Source organism: Opisthocomus hoazin, chromosome 30 (assembly GCF_030867145.1).
Source record: "Opisthocomus hoazin isolate bOpiHoa1 chromosome 30, bOpiHoa1.hap1, whole genome shotgun sequence".
Classification (NCBI taxonomy): Eukaryota; Metazoa; Chordata; class Aves; order Opisthocomiformes; family Opisthocomidae; genus Opisthocomus; species Opisthocomus hoazin.
In genome coordinates, this window is record NC_134443.1 from 2,927,954 (window position 1) to 2,941,294 (window position 13,341).

General features: G+C 46.4%; 1 protein-coding gene across 1 annotated transcript; it reads right to left on the bottom strand.

The window, feature by feature from the left end:
• Positions 1-200: 200 nt before the first annotated feature.
• On the bottom strand, positions 201-1,088 carry LOC142365034 (uncharacterized). Its single transcript, XM_075445438.1, has one exon. It carries the CDS (start codon positions 1,086-1,088, stop codon positions 201-203), a length of 888 nt encoding a protein of 295 aa, XP_075301553.1.
• Positions 1,089-13,341: the final 12,253 nt, after the last annotated feature.

Here is a 13,341-nt window from a genome sequence, read left to right on the forward strand (position 1 = left end):
TGCATTGCAGATGTTCAACGATTAAAGGACAGAAAGAAGACGACAGCTTAAATTTGAAAACTAGAAGAAAATCGCTAGATATTTGCTCCATCATCATGTGAACCAGAAGCGAATGAGCAGGTTTTCACCTGCTTGTGCTCGTTCTTGTTGCACACCAGAGATGGGAGCCAGCAGAGCTGCTTTTGCTACCCGGAATTGGCTCAGCAGCTCTTCTTGATCGAGGTGCAGCACTGCTGGATGGGTATGCAATACTTCCTGATGGGAGAGCAGTATTGCACGGGGCTGCAACACACCACAACGGGCTTCTTCTTCACCACGTAGGAGCAGCAAGACAGGCATCCACAGCAGCAGGGCTGGCAGCCACAGCAGCAGCAGGGGCGCTGGCCACAGCAGCAGCAGGACTTCTGGCACACCTTGGTACAGCAGACGGACTTCTGGCATGGGTCACAGCAGGACTGCTGGCATGGGTCACAGCAGGGCTTCTGGCATGGGTCACAGCAGGACTGCTGGCACGGGTCACAGCAGGGCTTCTGGCATGGGTCACAGCAGGACTGCTGGCATGGGTCGCAGCAGGGCTTCTGGCACGGGTCACAGCAGGACTGCTGGCATGGGTCACAACAGACCGACTGCTGGCATGGGTCACAGCAGACCGACTGCTGGCATGGGTCACAGCAGACTGACTGCTGGCATGGGTCACAGCAGACTGACTGCTGGCATGGGTCACAGCAGGGCTTCTGGCATGGGTCGCAGCAGACCGACTGCTGGCATGGGTCGCAGCAGACTGACTGCTGGCATGGGTCACAGCAGGGCTTCTGGCAAGGGTCGCAGCAGACCGACTGCTGGCATGGGTTGCAGCAGACTGACTGCTGGCATGGGTCACAGCAGGGCTTCTGGCACGGGTCGCAGCAGACTGACTGCTGGCATGGGTCACAGCAGGGCTTCTGGCATGGGTCGCAGCAGATGGACTGCTGGCATGGGCTGCAGCAGACGGTCTTCTGGCATGGGTCGCAGCAGACAGTCTTCTGGCACGGCTGGCTGCAGCACACCGTTTTGCTCTTCACGACGGAGCAGCATCCGGTAGAGCACATGTTATTTGTAGTGTAGTCAAAGCTGGAAGGAGCAAGGACCTGAAACACATCGTACTTTCAGATACAACCCAACTTTCCAACTACATAGGTGTGTTTTGTTTTGGTGTACAAATGCTGCTGTTTAGGTCCATGGGTGATAGCCATATCACACACCGCTTTGTTTCTTTGTCTTGAGTTGCAGAAAAATCTCCTTACAAAAATCACCTGGCACTATCCCAGCGACATTTGTGCATCTTCTGTACTATCCTGGGAACCAACTTTCCTGTGCTCATTCGTGAAGATCGCTACCTGAATTTCCACCCCAAGAAGATTATTTTCAACTGTGCTCTCTTTACCATCTTTTGCAATAAGAAATAGACCAACAGGTTAGGAAAATCTGGATTTCAGAGAGACATGGAGATCATAAAATAATAAAATCATAGAATAGTTTGGGTTGGAAGGGACCTTTAAAGGTCATCTAGTCCAACACCCTACAAAGATCAGATGCAAAGACTCATTTCAATTCATTGCTTGACCAAATCCGAAGGAGAACCATTGCTACCAAGGAACACTGCTAACAGGTACCACTTACCGTGCTAACTGAGTGGTGCAGTTGAGTGAGGAGCAAAGGGACAGGGACACCTTTTATTTAGCTCGAAATGGTCCTGCCGGAAATGAGGTACCCCACAGCAATTCACGATTTACGCATGAAGCCTATACTTATTTGTTGAATGTGCCTTCATCTATTTAGTCTTTGCCTCATGGTTTTTGACCAACCCCTCAATTTTGTGTTATTATCAATATGTTCTGTGAATTTTTTACAATTTTTTAATGTCAAGTTAATTCTTGTGTTATGCCTGTGAACTGCCTAAAAGGTATGTTTCTGTTTATTTTGCATATGGTAAAGCTGTTACATTGAGATGCTAGGTGCCTTGTTCAGAGCTAGTGAGTGCTCAATTAACATAAAAATCATAACTAAGATTGCGGAGCAGTGGATTCCAGAGGCATGCAGAGGCCTTCTGGACGTCACTCGCTTCATGATATTTTTTAAACAGAATTCCAGTAAGTCTAATTCCATGGCCCTGTGTTTTGTTTTTGAATGCAGCAATGGAGAAGCCCAATGTATTCCTTTGGGGTCTCTGGTCATCAGAAGAGCAAAGAAGTGACAGAAAGTTCTTGTCATCTCATCCCTTGCTGCCTCACCCCATCTATGTATGGAAAAATGTCTGCCCTTGGCCTTGCCAATATCAGAAATTTTAGGTGCAAAGGACTGTGCAAATTCATCGTGGAAATTTGGAACAGAGTTTGGATCAAATTGGAGTCCATATTTTTCCAATTCCTTTTTGACATCTTTAAATAAAAGCAAAATGGAAAACTTTTCTGGAATTTTTACATTCTGTTTCTGCTTGGTATAACTTGAAGAGCAAAATTCCTATTCCATTTTTTTAAGTTCTAATATGCCCTCAAGTAATGAAAGATCCACCTACGGATGTTATTTTTGGAATAACTCTATGCTCACCTCTCAGTCACCCATTGGCAGTCATTAGTGCTGATGTTAATGATCATGTTGCAATTATTCATTAATGGTGTTAATATTTATTTTGCATGGAAGCCTGCAGGCCTCACGTGATGCCCTGAGCATATTTAGAATTTCAAATTAAGCTACGCCTTTTTGAAAAATTCTCTCTCTCCGGTCAGAGGTAATTCACGGGACCTAGGACCATGACTGACGTGATTAAATGTTTCTTTTCTGAGATCACACTGGGGAGGAGGGCTGCTCCAGCAACTGTGGGGATGTGCATCTGTGGGAGCAGAGCACCAAAGGACCCTTGCCCACCCTTCTCTATAGCATACACCTTCACTGGAGAGGTCCTGACTTCTGCTGAGGTGAATGAGAGAAGATTCAGGCTGCTTCTGTTCCTACAGACAGATGCTGAGGATGGGATAGGTCATTGTGAACCTTCACTTTGACTTCTGGTGGCATAAAGCACCTATTTGCACCCAGTTTCTCTGGGTAGCTACTGTTTTTATTTGGCTACATCCCAGCTTTTAGAAAGCTACCCAGTCTTGCTTCGAAGAATTCAAAGGACCGTGAAGTCATCACTTCTCCAGGCAAGCTCTTTCCAAGGTCAATGTTCCTGTCCGCTAAAACATGGGCTTTACTCCCCACTGAGTTTGGCTTCATGCTAATGACCCAATTAGACTAGGTCACTGCCACACACTGTAATTTAATTAGTGATAGAGATTTACACCAGCTGAGTACCTGCATCTGGGCTAACAATAAAGGAGCCTCATGGCAACCTGGGAGATACCTGGGAGGAGATTTCTGAGCCTGCAGAGAAATGACAGGAGACACCAACACTGGAAATGTGGAGGACCCTGAGCATGGAGACCAAGTAAGAGATGTTGGTCAAAATGAGGCGGTTTTCTGTATGACTTTGTACAGATCTGGTGCGTTGCTTCATCCAGTGTTCCCCTGAGTCAAAAAAACCCACTGCTGCTGTTACCGCTGTGCACATCAGAAATTTCTAAAGACCCAAGTTCAAGAAAGATGAAGAGCTACTGGAGAGAGTCCAGCGGAGGGCCACGAGGAAGATGAGGGTACTGGAGCATCTGTCCTATGAGGAAAGGCTGAGGGAGCTGGGCTTGTTCAGCCTGGAGAAGAGAAGGCTGAGAGGGGACCTTAGAAATGCTGATCAATATCTGCGGGGGGGGGGGGTGTGTGTGTCAGGAGGACGGGGCCAGGCTCTTTCCAGTGGTGCCCAGTGACAGGACAAGGGGCAACGGGCACAAACTGAAGCAAAGGAAGCTCCAGCTAAACCCAAGGAAGAACTCCTTCCCTCTGAGGGTGACGGAGCCCTGGACTAGGCTGCCCAGGGAGGTTGTGGATTCTCCTTCTCTGGAGATATTCAAGACCCACCTGGACAAGGTCCTGTGCAGCCTGCTCTGGGTGACCCTGCTTGGGCAGGGGGGTTGGACTGAATGACCCACAGAGGTCCCTTCCAACCCCTTCCATTCTGTGATTCTGTGTATGTGAAGCAGATCCATAGGCAGCTGGGCGACCCATAACCAACTTTACAACAGGTGTTTTACTAAAGAAAAGATTCAAATTATATCCAAAAGAAGATCCCAATCAAACTTTGCTTTGAGTGAACAAACTTACCAGTTCATAAAGTCTTTAGTCCTTGATGTTCCAGGTGTCAAACCTCTTACGGGCTGACAAAAGCTTAGAATAGAACAGAACAGAAATGAAATAAGCTTTGTTCTTTCTTCCCCATTATTGCTGCCATTTCTCATCCTCACGTGATGGGAACTTCATGGCTGAGCATAGCAGAAAGCGTAACCATTTCAGGGGCTTTGTGCATTTCGTGGGATTTGGAAAAGGAAGAAGAAAGAAAATTAATCACAGAATGGAAAGTTGGAGGCCTGGGGCAGCAAGTGAAAGTGAACGCATATACTTGAAGACAAAACCACTCCTATGGACAGAAAGCCGTACTGACTCAATACCCAGCTGCAGAGGGGTAAAGAATGAAGAAGGAAAAGAGTTTTAAAGTAGCTGCCAAGGGTCGCATGAAAATGAGCCACCTCTTCCCAATGGCAACAACGTGAATGCATGTGAGTAATTAATTGCTCTCTGCATCCTGTTTGCAACTTTTCCTTTTTAGCAGGCTGTTCCTCTATAATGACAATTTTCTCCATAACCTATAAATAACTAATTCCAAATACTTCTATACCAACTGGTCGTTTACTCGGTACTTGCAGTGCCCAGCGCATCCAGCCTATTTCCCATGCCTGCCCTGGGATGGGTGATTCACACTGGGGAAACCTTCTTTCATTTTACACTGTAGAAATTGTTTAATTGAGGGTGTTCCAAGGCAGGTTCCAAACCCTGCAGGTTTTGCTTCATTTTGTTTCCAAATATAGCAGCGGCTTTTCAAGATTGCATCTGCAGTAAAAACATGAATGTGCAGGCCAGGCTCCTGGCTGCAACTCTGAACCCCCCATCGCATCTGCTGAGCTCAGTGTAAATCTTCGGTTTCACCAGGAATTAACCCGACGTGTTTCCCCAAGCTCTCCGCATGTGGTGCAGCGCTCCTGGCATCACTGGTGGGCGCTGCGGGCATTTTCCTTGACTTTCATGTTTGCGTGGTGTTCCTCCTACTTTAGCCATTTTCACCAGTGATTAAAGCCTGGCTCCAAAACCACGAGAAAAAACAGATGCTGCCAGACAAGCAGATATGACAGGGTGATGGCTAAAAACATCCAGAGCTGTTAGGTAAGCTTGAAATATTATTTTTATTTTCTTGCTGGAGAATGAAGCAGCAAAGCAAGAAAGAAGCTATTCTCAGCAGCCAGTGTGCTTTGCATTGAAAAAAGAAAGCAAACAGCACGAAGCTCGTTAAATTGAGAGACTTATCCTAATACCACGCTACATTCCAACCAATTTAAAAGCATTTGCTTGCAGAGAGGCAGCATGGCTGGCAAGCGATGAGCAAGGAGACGAGCTTGAGGCTTTGGGTGAGGAGCGAGCTGGTGGGTCCAGGTTCGGGGGCCGGATCCTGCTCCTAGTACTTGGGGCATTTTGGTGGCAGCTGGCAGATGTTCTTGGTGTACTGGGGACAGTAGGGGACCTGGGGGCAGTAGCGCTTCACAGGCGGGCAATAGGTCTGCACGGGAGGGCAGTAAAGTTGCACTGGGGGGCAATAGGTCTGCACGGGAGGGCAGCAGGGCTGCACGTAGGTGTACTTCTGCACAGGCTGCCTCTGGATGGTGTAATGGCAGGAGAGCCCCGAGTCGTGGCAGGAGGAGCCGGATCCGTGGCAGGAAGACCGGGATTCATGGCAGGAGGTTTCACGGCTGTGGCAAGAACCGCGGGAGCACATCTTTCTAGAGTACCGGCAAAGCTGTCAGGAGCAAGAGATCAATGTGGTGAGAGGAGGCCCAGATTCACTTCTTATATTCCCTCCACCTTTTTTTTAAATAATATTTTTCTTTAGCTTCCCAGCGAACTGTTTCTCTTTCTTTTGCCTGCCTAATCTAGATCAAATGCACCCTCAATCCTGCCAAATCTGCAGGGCTTGCTCTGGAAATTGCTGTGTGAAGCTAGGTCCCTGAAAGCTGATGCAATGAGTCCCATGAGCCACTCTCAAACCCCATCTCCCTTGTGGAACATCGTGGAGCTCGTGTGGTCCGAGAATCTCTTCGTGTGCCTTTGCTGCACTTTCCCCGGTGATCCCCGTCCCTCCATCAGCCATTCACCATGCCTGCCTCAGAGCACCGCAAGGGTGCAAACAGAAGGCATTTAGCCAAATCCTAGCTACCAAGAGGTGCAGAAAAAACCTCTAGTGGAAGCTTTGTCTCTCTCAGCATGAACAGAAATAGTAAAAATGGTCTTACCCTCTTCAGCTACAGGGAGAAGTGTCTGGAAGAGCAGGCGAGTGACTGAGGATGGCTGGGCTGAGCGATCTTTTATACGTCTCCAAAAGGTTATCTGGGATGTGAGACACCTCTTTGCAATGACAATTTAATTATTTCCGCACGCAATCCCGTAGATGTTTGCGCTATCCTATTTTTAGTGCTTCCTTTTTGACACATCGTGTTTCGTCCCATATGTAATTCCTAATGCATTTCCTATAAGGATTTTGGAAAGCACTTCTTTCCCATTTCCTGGAGACTGACACTAATCTCATCGGTGTTAATTGGCTTGCCAATGGGCAACCGGGATTGCATCAGTGACAGAAAGATCTTTATGTCTCAGAAATGCTGACTCCTGGGGTAGGCCTACCATTCTGTGCAGGTGACAGCTCAGGATTTTAATTTACATGTTGCTGAATGCCAAGAGGAAATGGGATTACGAGCTGCAACTCACGGGTATGGCACGATGCTGGGAAGTCTGGGGTGATCTCTTTGGTTCCCTGGTCAGGAAAAAAATAAAATATTTCTGATTCTTCCCATGTGCCTTGACTTGCCAAATGACTTAGTTGACCCCATTAGACTGTTCCTTGTGTGTCAAATATTATTTAGTACTTAAAATCAGAGAAAAATCTCTGACGATGAGCTCTGTGCAATGTAGGAGTATGTTAAGTTTTCCTCTTCACAGAATCACAGAATGTGTTAGGGATTGGAAAGGACCTCTGTGGGTCATCTAGTCCAACCCCCTGTCGAAGCAGGGTCACCCAGAGCAGGCTGCATAGGACTGTGTCCAGGGGGGTCTTGAATATCTCCAGAGGAGAATCCCCAACCTCCCTGGGCAGCCTGTTCTAGTGCTCCATCACCCTCAGAGGAAGGAACTTCTTCCTCGGGTTCAGCTGGAGCTTCCTGTGCTTCAGTTTGTGCCCATTGCCCCTTGTCCTGTCGCTGGGCACCACTGGAAAGAGTCTGGCCCCATCCTCCTGACGCCCACCCTTAAGATATTTCTAAGGTCCCCTCTCGGCCTTCTCTTCTCCAGGCTGAACAAGCCCAGCTCCCTCAGCCTTTCCTCGTAGAAGAGATGCTCCAGTCCCCTCATCCTCATAGCCCTCTGCTGGACTCTCTCCAGTAGCTCCTTGTCTTTCTTGAACTGGGGAGCCCAGAACTCGACACAGGACTGCAGATGGGGCCTCACTAGGGCTGAGCAGAGGAGGAGGAGAACCTCCCTCGACCAGCTGCTGGCCACAATCCTCTTGATGCACCCCAGGATCCCATTGGCCTTCTTGGCAGCCAGGGCACACTGCTGACTCATAGTCACCCTGTCGTCCCCCAGAACACCCAGGTCCCTCTTCGCAGAGCTGCTCTCCAGCAGGTCCACCCCAAGCCTGTACTGGTGCCTGGGGTTGTTCCTCCCCAGGTGCAGGACCCTGCCCTTGCCCTGGTTGAACCTGATCAGGTTCCTCTCTGCCCAACTGATTTCTTATACTTTTTTTCACCTGACCTCACCTGCAGAGATGTCTGGAAAGAAAAGGATTCAGAGCAAGGAAGTGTTTGAGCTGAAGTTTGAGCAAATATAGGGTTCTGTCACTAGTGGCAAAATTACAGACACTAAAGCTGGATTTATAATCCTGTTTAACTCAGTCTTTGAAGGGTAAGAAAATGAAGCCTGTAGGCTCGTCAGCTTTGGAAAACGCTACCCATTAGAGCAGTTTGCTGACTGCTAAAGAGAAGCTCTGTGTAAAGTATGGATGTCCTACAGCTTTTCTTAAGGTTAGAGGTGATATAATTGCTTGTGGTCAGTTTTGTGTAGCAAGGGAGCATTGCACGAGTTCCTCAGGGATATTTTGTGACTCAGTTGTGTGTCCAAAACCGAGAGAGGCTGCAGCTGCCCAGTCGGTGAAGCCAGTGTCTGTGTGACAGTTCTCCTTTCTTCCATGCTTTGGCCTGGAGCATCACACTAATGTTCCTCTGAAATCTTTCTACCTCCTCAACAGTATTCCAAAAGTGGGGTGTCCTAGGTTACACCCACTCAAAAAATGTTTTTCAGTCTTTCAAATTCAGACCTTGCTAAGGAAAACATGATCTCTAAGGATTCATTATCCATTGCTTGCAGTCCTTTTAGGGGAGTAGGTAAGGGAAGCCCAACCTACAGTGAAGAAATGTCATTTTTAGAGCGATGTGGGGGTTGGTACTTGCTCATTTACATTCAGCAGTGTTTGGTTTACGAGCTCTCCATAATAACATATTGCAATGTTGAGATCTGTGCTGTGCGAGCGCAGAAGAGTCTTACATGAGATGGGCCTTCTCTGGGCTAAACCACTTCTCTGCTCTGAGGTATATACTAGTGACAAGCAATGCTAGAATATGAACAAGAACTTTGTGACTACTGTTTTCAAAGATGTCTTCAGAGATTTGAAAATATTTACATGCACAAGTTCTGAAGCTGAGCTTGCAGTAAATGATTGCATGTATTGAGTGAGAAGACTAGCAACTGTGAACTTCTTGCTCCTCTTTCATTTAATGAGTTCTGCTTGTCTCCAAAACAAAAGGGTTTGCATTCAAATGTCTGTTATCTCATGGCTTTCAAAATGATGGGACAAAAATCTGTGTAGACTAGCTCATTTTCTGTGTAAGCAGGGGAAGCTTTTTTCTGCTCCGCCCTTAGGTCCATGTAGGCTTTTGGTAGATGAGAACTTTTTCCTCTACTAGTGTGTCTGTTTTCTTCCGAAATGAATGTGGGAATTGTTATTGGCCACCAACTGTTGGGGCACTTTGATAATATGAGGAAATTTGAAGAATCCAGAAAAAAGTGAAGCAGTCTAAAGGAAAAAGTGAATAAAGACAGACAATGTGGGTCTCATGAATTGTAAGATTTATTGCTTCCCACACCCAGATGAGTCTGAAACACAAGTGCATGGCATGGAAAGATTCCCAACAGTCTTATGCACTGAATAATTAGAAAGGACATTTCCGGAATAATTAGAAAGAATGACACCTTGAATGATAATTAGAGGAACACTTCATCCAGACGAGCGGTGAGGCAAGTGGCAGAGATCCAGGGATTTCTGTAAAGATGAAACCATCCATGGTCACAGCATCCAAGGGAGGAGCAAGCTGGTGGGTCCAGGTGCTGGATCCTGCTTCTAGTACTTGGGGCATTTTGGTGGCAGCTGGCAGATGTTCTTGGTGTACTGGGGACAGTAGGGGACCTGGGGGCAGTAACGCTGCACCGGGGGGCAATAGGTCTGCACGGGAGGACAGCAGGGCTGCATGTAGGTGTACAGGGGCTGCCTCTGGGTGGTGTAATGGCAGGAGAGCCCCGAGTTGTGGCAGGAGGAGCCGGATCCATGGCAGGAAGACCGGGATTCATGGCAGGAGGTTTCACGGCTGTGGCAAGAACCTCGGGAGCACATCTTTTCAGAGTACTGGAAAAGCTGTAAGGAAGAGAGAGAGACCGTCAAGCTGGCAGGTCTGCCCCACTGTAACCTCCTGCACTTTCCTTGGCTTTTTTACTGTAGCAGTCTGGGAAATGTTTTCCTCTGTCTTGTAATATATGAGATATCTTGACCCTGAAATTGATGCTGCCTTGTCTTTTGAGGGACAGTCTATGCTGGTCCAGCTCCGATGCGAATTTCCCTCCCAAGATGTTACTGCTGGCTTTTTAATGTAATATTTACTTCCAAAACTGTGCAGACTTCCCTGAGACATCTCTCCCTCCATCACCAGCTAGTTTGGGAACTAACTCCTTGCTGGGTCCCAAAGATTCTGTGTTTTTGCAGATCTGGTCCTTCAGTTACTCCTATTTTTCTGTTATCCCATCTGTGAACAAAACATGAGTACCCTTGGCATAGCTTACATGTTCAGGCACCTGATCACTAAGAATAAGGAATTTCTAAGACAAAGGCAAGGCCTAAACATAGAACAAGTTAGCAAGAAATCCTATGTGAGCTTCTGCTGCTCAATAGTAGATAAATCAGTGTCATCCAACTTACCCTTTGTTGGAGCAAGCAAGAGGAAGAGCACTGAGAGCTGATGTTGAATGAAGGAGGAACAGGGGATGGTGAACTTTTATAGTTTCTGAAGGGTTGTCCGAGAAATTATGCATCTCTTGGCAATGTTGACAATTAATTGTCACGTTCATATTTATCTTCTGTGTCTAGTGCTTAGCATTTCCAATATGGCACAGTCAGGAAAAACAATTATGACTTTTTCCTTAACATGTTAATAGGCAATGGATTTCCCAATCTGCTTTATAAGGGAATTTTGAAGGCAGTTGCATATTTACATATTAAAACGAACCTAACCCTAGAGTCATTAAGTGATTTGTCATTGGGCAACCAGTATTACATCAACATACGATTCAGAAGTGTTGACTCCTACCCTGCATGCTGCCCCTTGGTCCGCACAGCAGACTCACATTTTGATTGATATGTTTTTTTCGTGACACCAGGGACTGTAATTAACAGCCACAACTCACATGGACTTTACTTAGAGGAAAATCCTGTTGACTAGCTCCAATGCAGCTCTACACCTCAACGCCAGAGATGACGCTAGGACATCCCCAATTCCAATGTTTTTCATTCCGTCAGTGAGTCCACCAGCCATCATCTCTTGTTGCCTTGTGCCATGATGTTATCCTGTTTACATTCCCTCTGGAAGAAGAGGATTTCAGCTCCTAAGCAGGAAGCATTTGTGCTGGGAAGCTATCATTTATTGCCATCCTGTTTTCAGATCCCAAATCTCTTTGGGTTCCTGTCTTACTTCAGCAGTTTTCTGATTTTTACTCTTTGCATTGCTTCACTATTTACTACCAAGTTTCTCTCACAGCAGACTTTACTTTCGGACAGCGGATAATTGTTCCTTTCCTGTGGCTTGTATCCAGGCAGGTGCTGAAAGAACTCCTCTGGAGCATCTCGTGGGTCAGTCCTGATGCAACAAGAGCAAGGGGATCCTAAAAGTTGCTGACCGAGTTCTGAAGGGAGAGACTATCCCTGTTGAGATGGTATTCACATCTTTCGGGGTTTAATTTCATGTCAAATTTGACAGGAAAATAAATTTGCTACTCTGCCAACTGTTCTGTGAGGTGTTAAATCATTCTGAATTTGAAAATACATCCTGGGAAAGCATGGTTTTATATTCTGGTTGGGGTTCTTTTTATTTATTTTTCAAGGCCATTATTCAGCAAAAAAAGAGGTTTTAAAAGTCTTTTAGAGCTAGCCCTTGTTTTGGAAAATCTCACCTGCAGTCTTCCAAAAAGCACTATGCATGAGAAGTAATGTAGAAACGGTTCAGCTAGGTTGATAAAGTGGTATTTTTGGGGAAGGACCTTGTGTTATTTCTCCTTTGTGCAGGGTGCACTCATATCACCTTTTTCTAGATACTGAGAGTTAATAATCTGAGGTGAAGCTAATTGTTGAGCTCTTTGTGAAACCGACGCAGAGAAACAGGTACTGGCAGAAGGAAGCCAGTGATCCTGTTCTAGAATAGATGTCTCAGCTAGATGGGCTGGTGCCTGGGGAGATAAGGATAGTCTTTGGTTGTAAAATGTCGAGAAAGGCTTAGCATTTATTTTTAAGTGTGTGCAATTTCCATTGAAAAGAGTAATATGAACTTCGGTGAAAGAAGGAGGGTTAGAGGAAACCTCTAGGTACCTATTTGCATTTATTAGACGCATCAAAATGCTTGTAATTCTGAGTCAGTGACACATGAAGTATGAGGTGCTGCTGAAGTAGGGAACTGAGAAAGACAGTCCTAGGCTAAACAGCGTGCAGATGAGCTCCATGTATGCTGTCCATAAATGCACTCTTCTGCTGCAAAGATGCATCCAGAATGATTTGCTTTCGTTCATTTGGAAACTTTGGGATATGGACATTTTGTCATAAGTTTGAGAAGAAAAGAATGAGAAGCTGTGATTAAGAAGTCAGAGGTAAAGATAAATCTCAAGTAAAGAGGTCAAAGAATATATAAATCTTACACTTTTTTTTGCTGTTTTTGGAAATGAAATTTTATTGTCTCATCTACATGTTTTGGAGGTTGACACATCACATGTAAGTCGCTACCAGCAGAAATCATTCCCAGTCTTTTGGAAAAGAACATAAACTGGGTCTTACATGCTAAATAAAACAGATCTGATTTATGTTTTGAAGAACATTCTAATCACAGATGAGATATTTGAGGATTCCCGCAAACCAGAATTGGGAAAAGAGACCCAGGGATCCAAGGTTTAGGCTTCGAGAGCATCCAAGGAAGAAGCAAGCCGATGAGTCCGGGTCTGGGGCCGGATCCTGCTCCTAGTACTTGGGGCATTTTGGTGGCAGCTGGCAGATGTTCTTGGTGTACTGGGGACAGTAGGGGACCTGGGGGCAGTAACGCTGCACCGGGGGGCAATAGGTCTGCACAGGGGGGCAGTAGGCCTGCACCGGAGGGCAGCAGGGCTGCACATAGTTGTACAGGGGCTGCCTCTGGGTAGTGTAATGGCAGGAGAGCCCCGAGTTGTGGCAGGAGGAGCCAGATCTGTGGCAAGAAGACCGGGATTCATGGCAGGAGGTTTCATGGCTGTGGCAAGAACCGCGGGAGCACATCTTTCTCGAGTACCAGCAAAGCTGTAGGGAAGAGAGAGACCATCAAACAGGTACAGCAACCCCAATGCACGCGAGCATACCTTCATTCCTAATTTACTCTGGAATTCCCCATTTTCTTCCTAATTTCTAGTTCTTTAGGCTTAAGAAGTTTATTTCAATGCTGCTTAGGTATTGGGAGATGATTTCTATCATCCGCTAAAAACATGACCTTTTACGAATGCAATTTGCTTTTCGGAGAAAAATAACTTCAAACATCCATTGCTCATATGCAGCCCCAGACCCTG

Coding starts and splice junctions, on each gene's coding strand:
- LOC142365034 (XM_075445438.1), bottom strand. CDS start 1,088: ATGTGCTCTACCGGATGCTGCTCCGTCGTGAAGAGCAAAACGGTGTGC.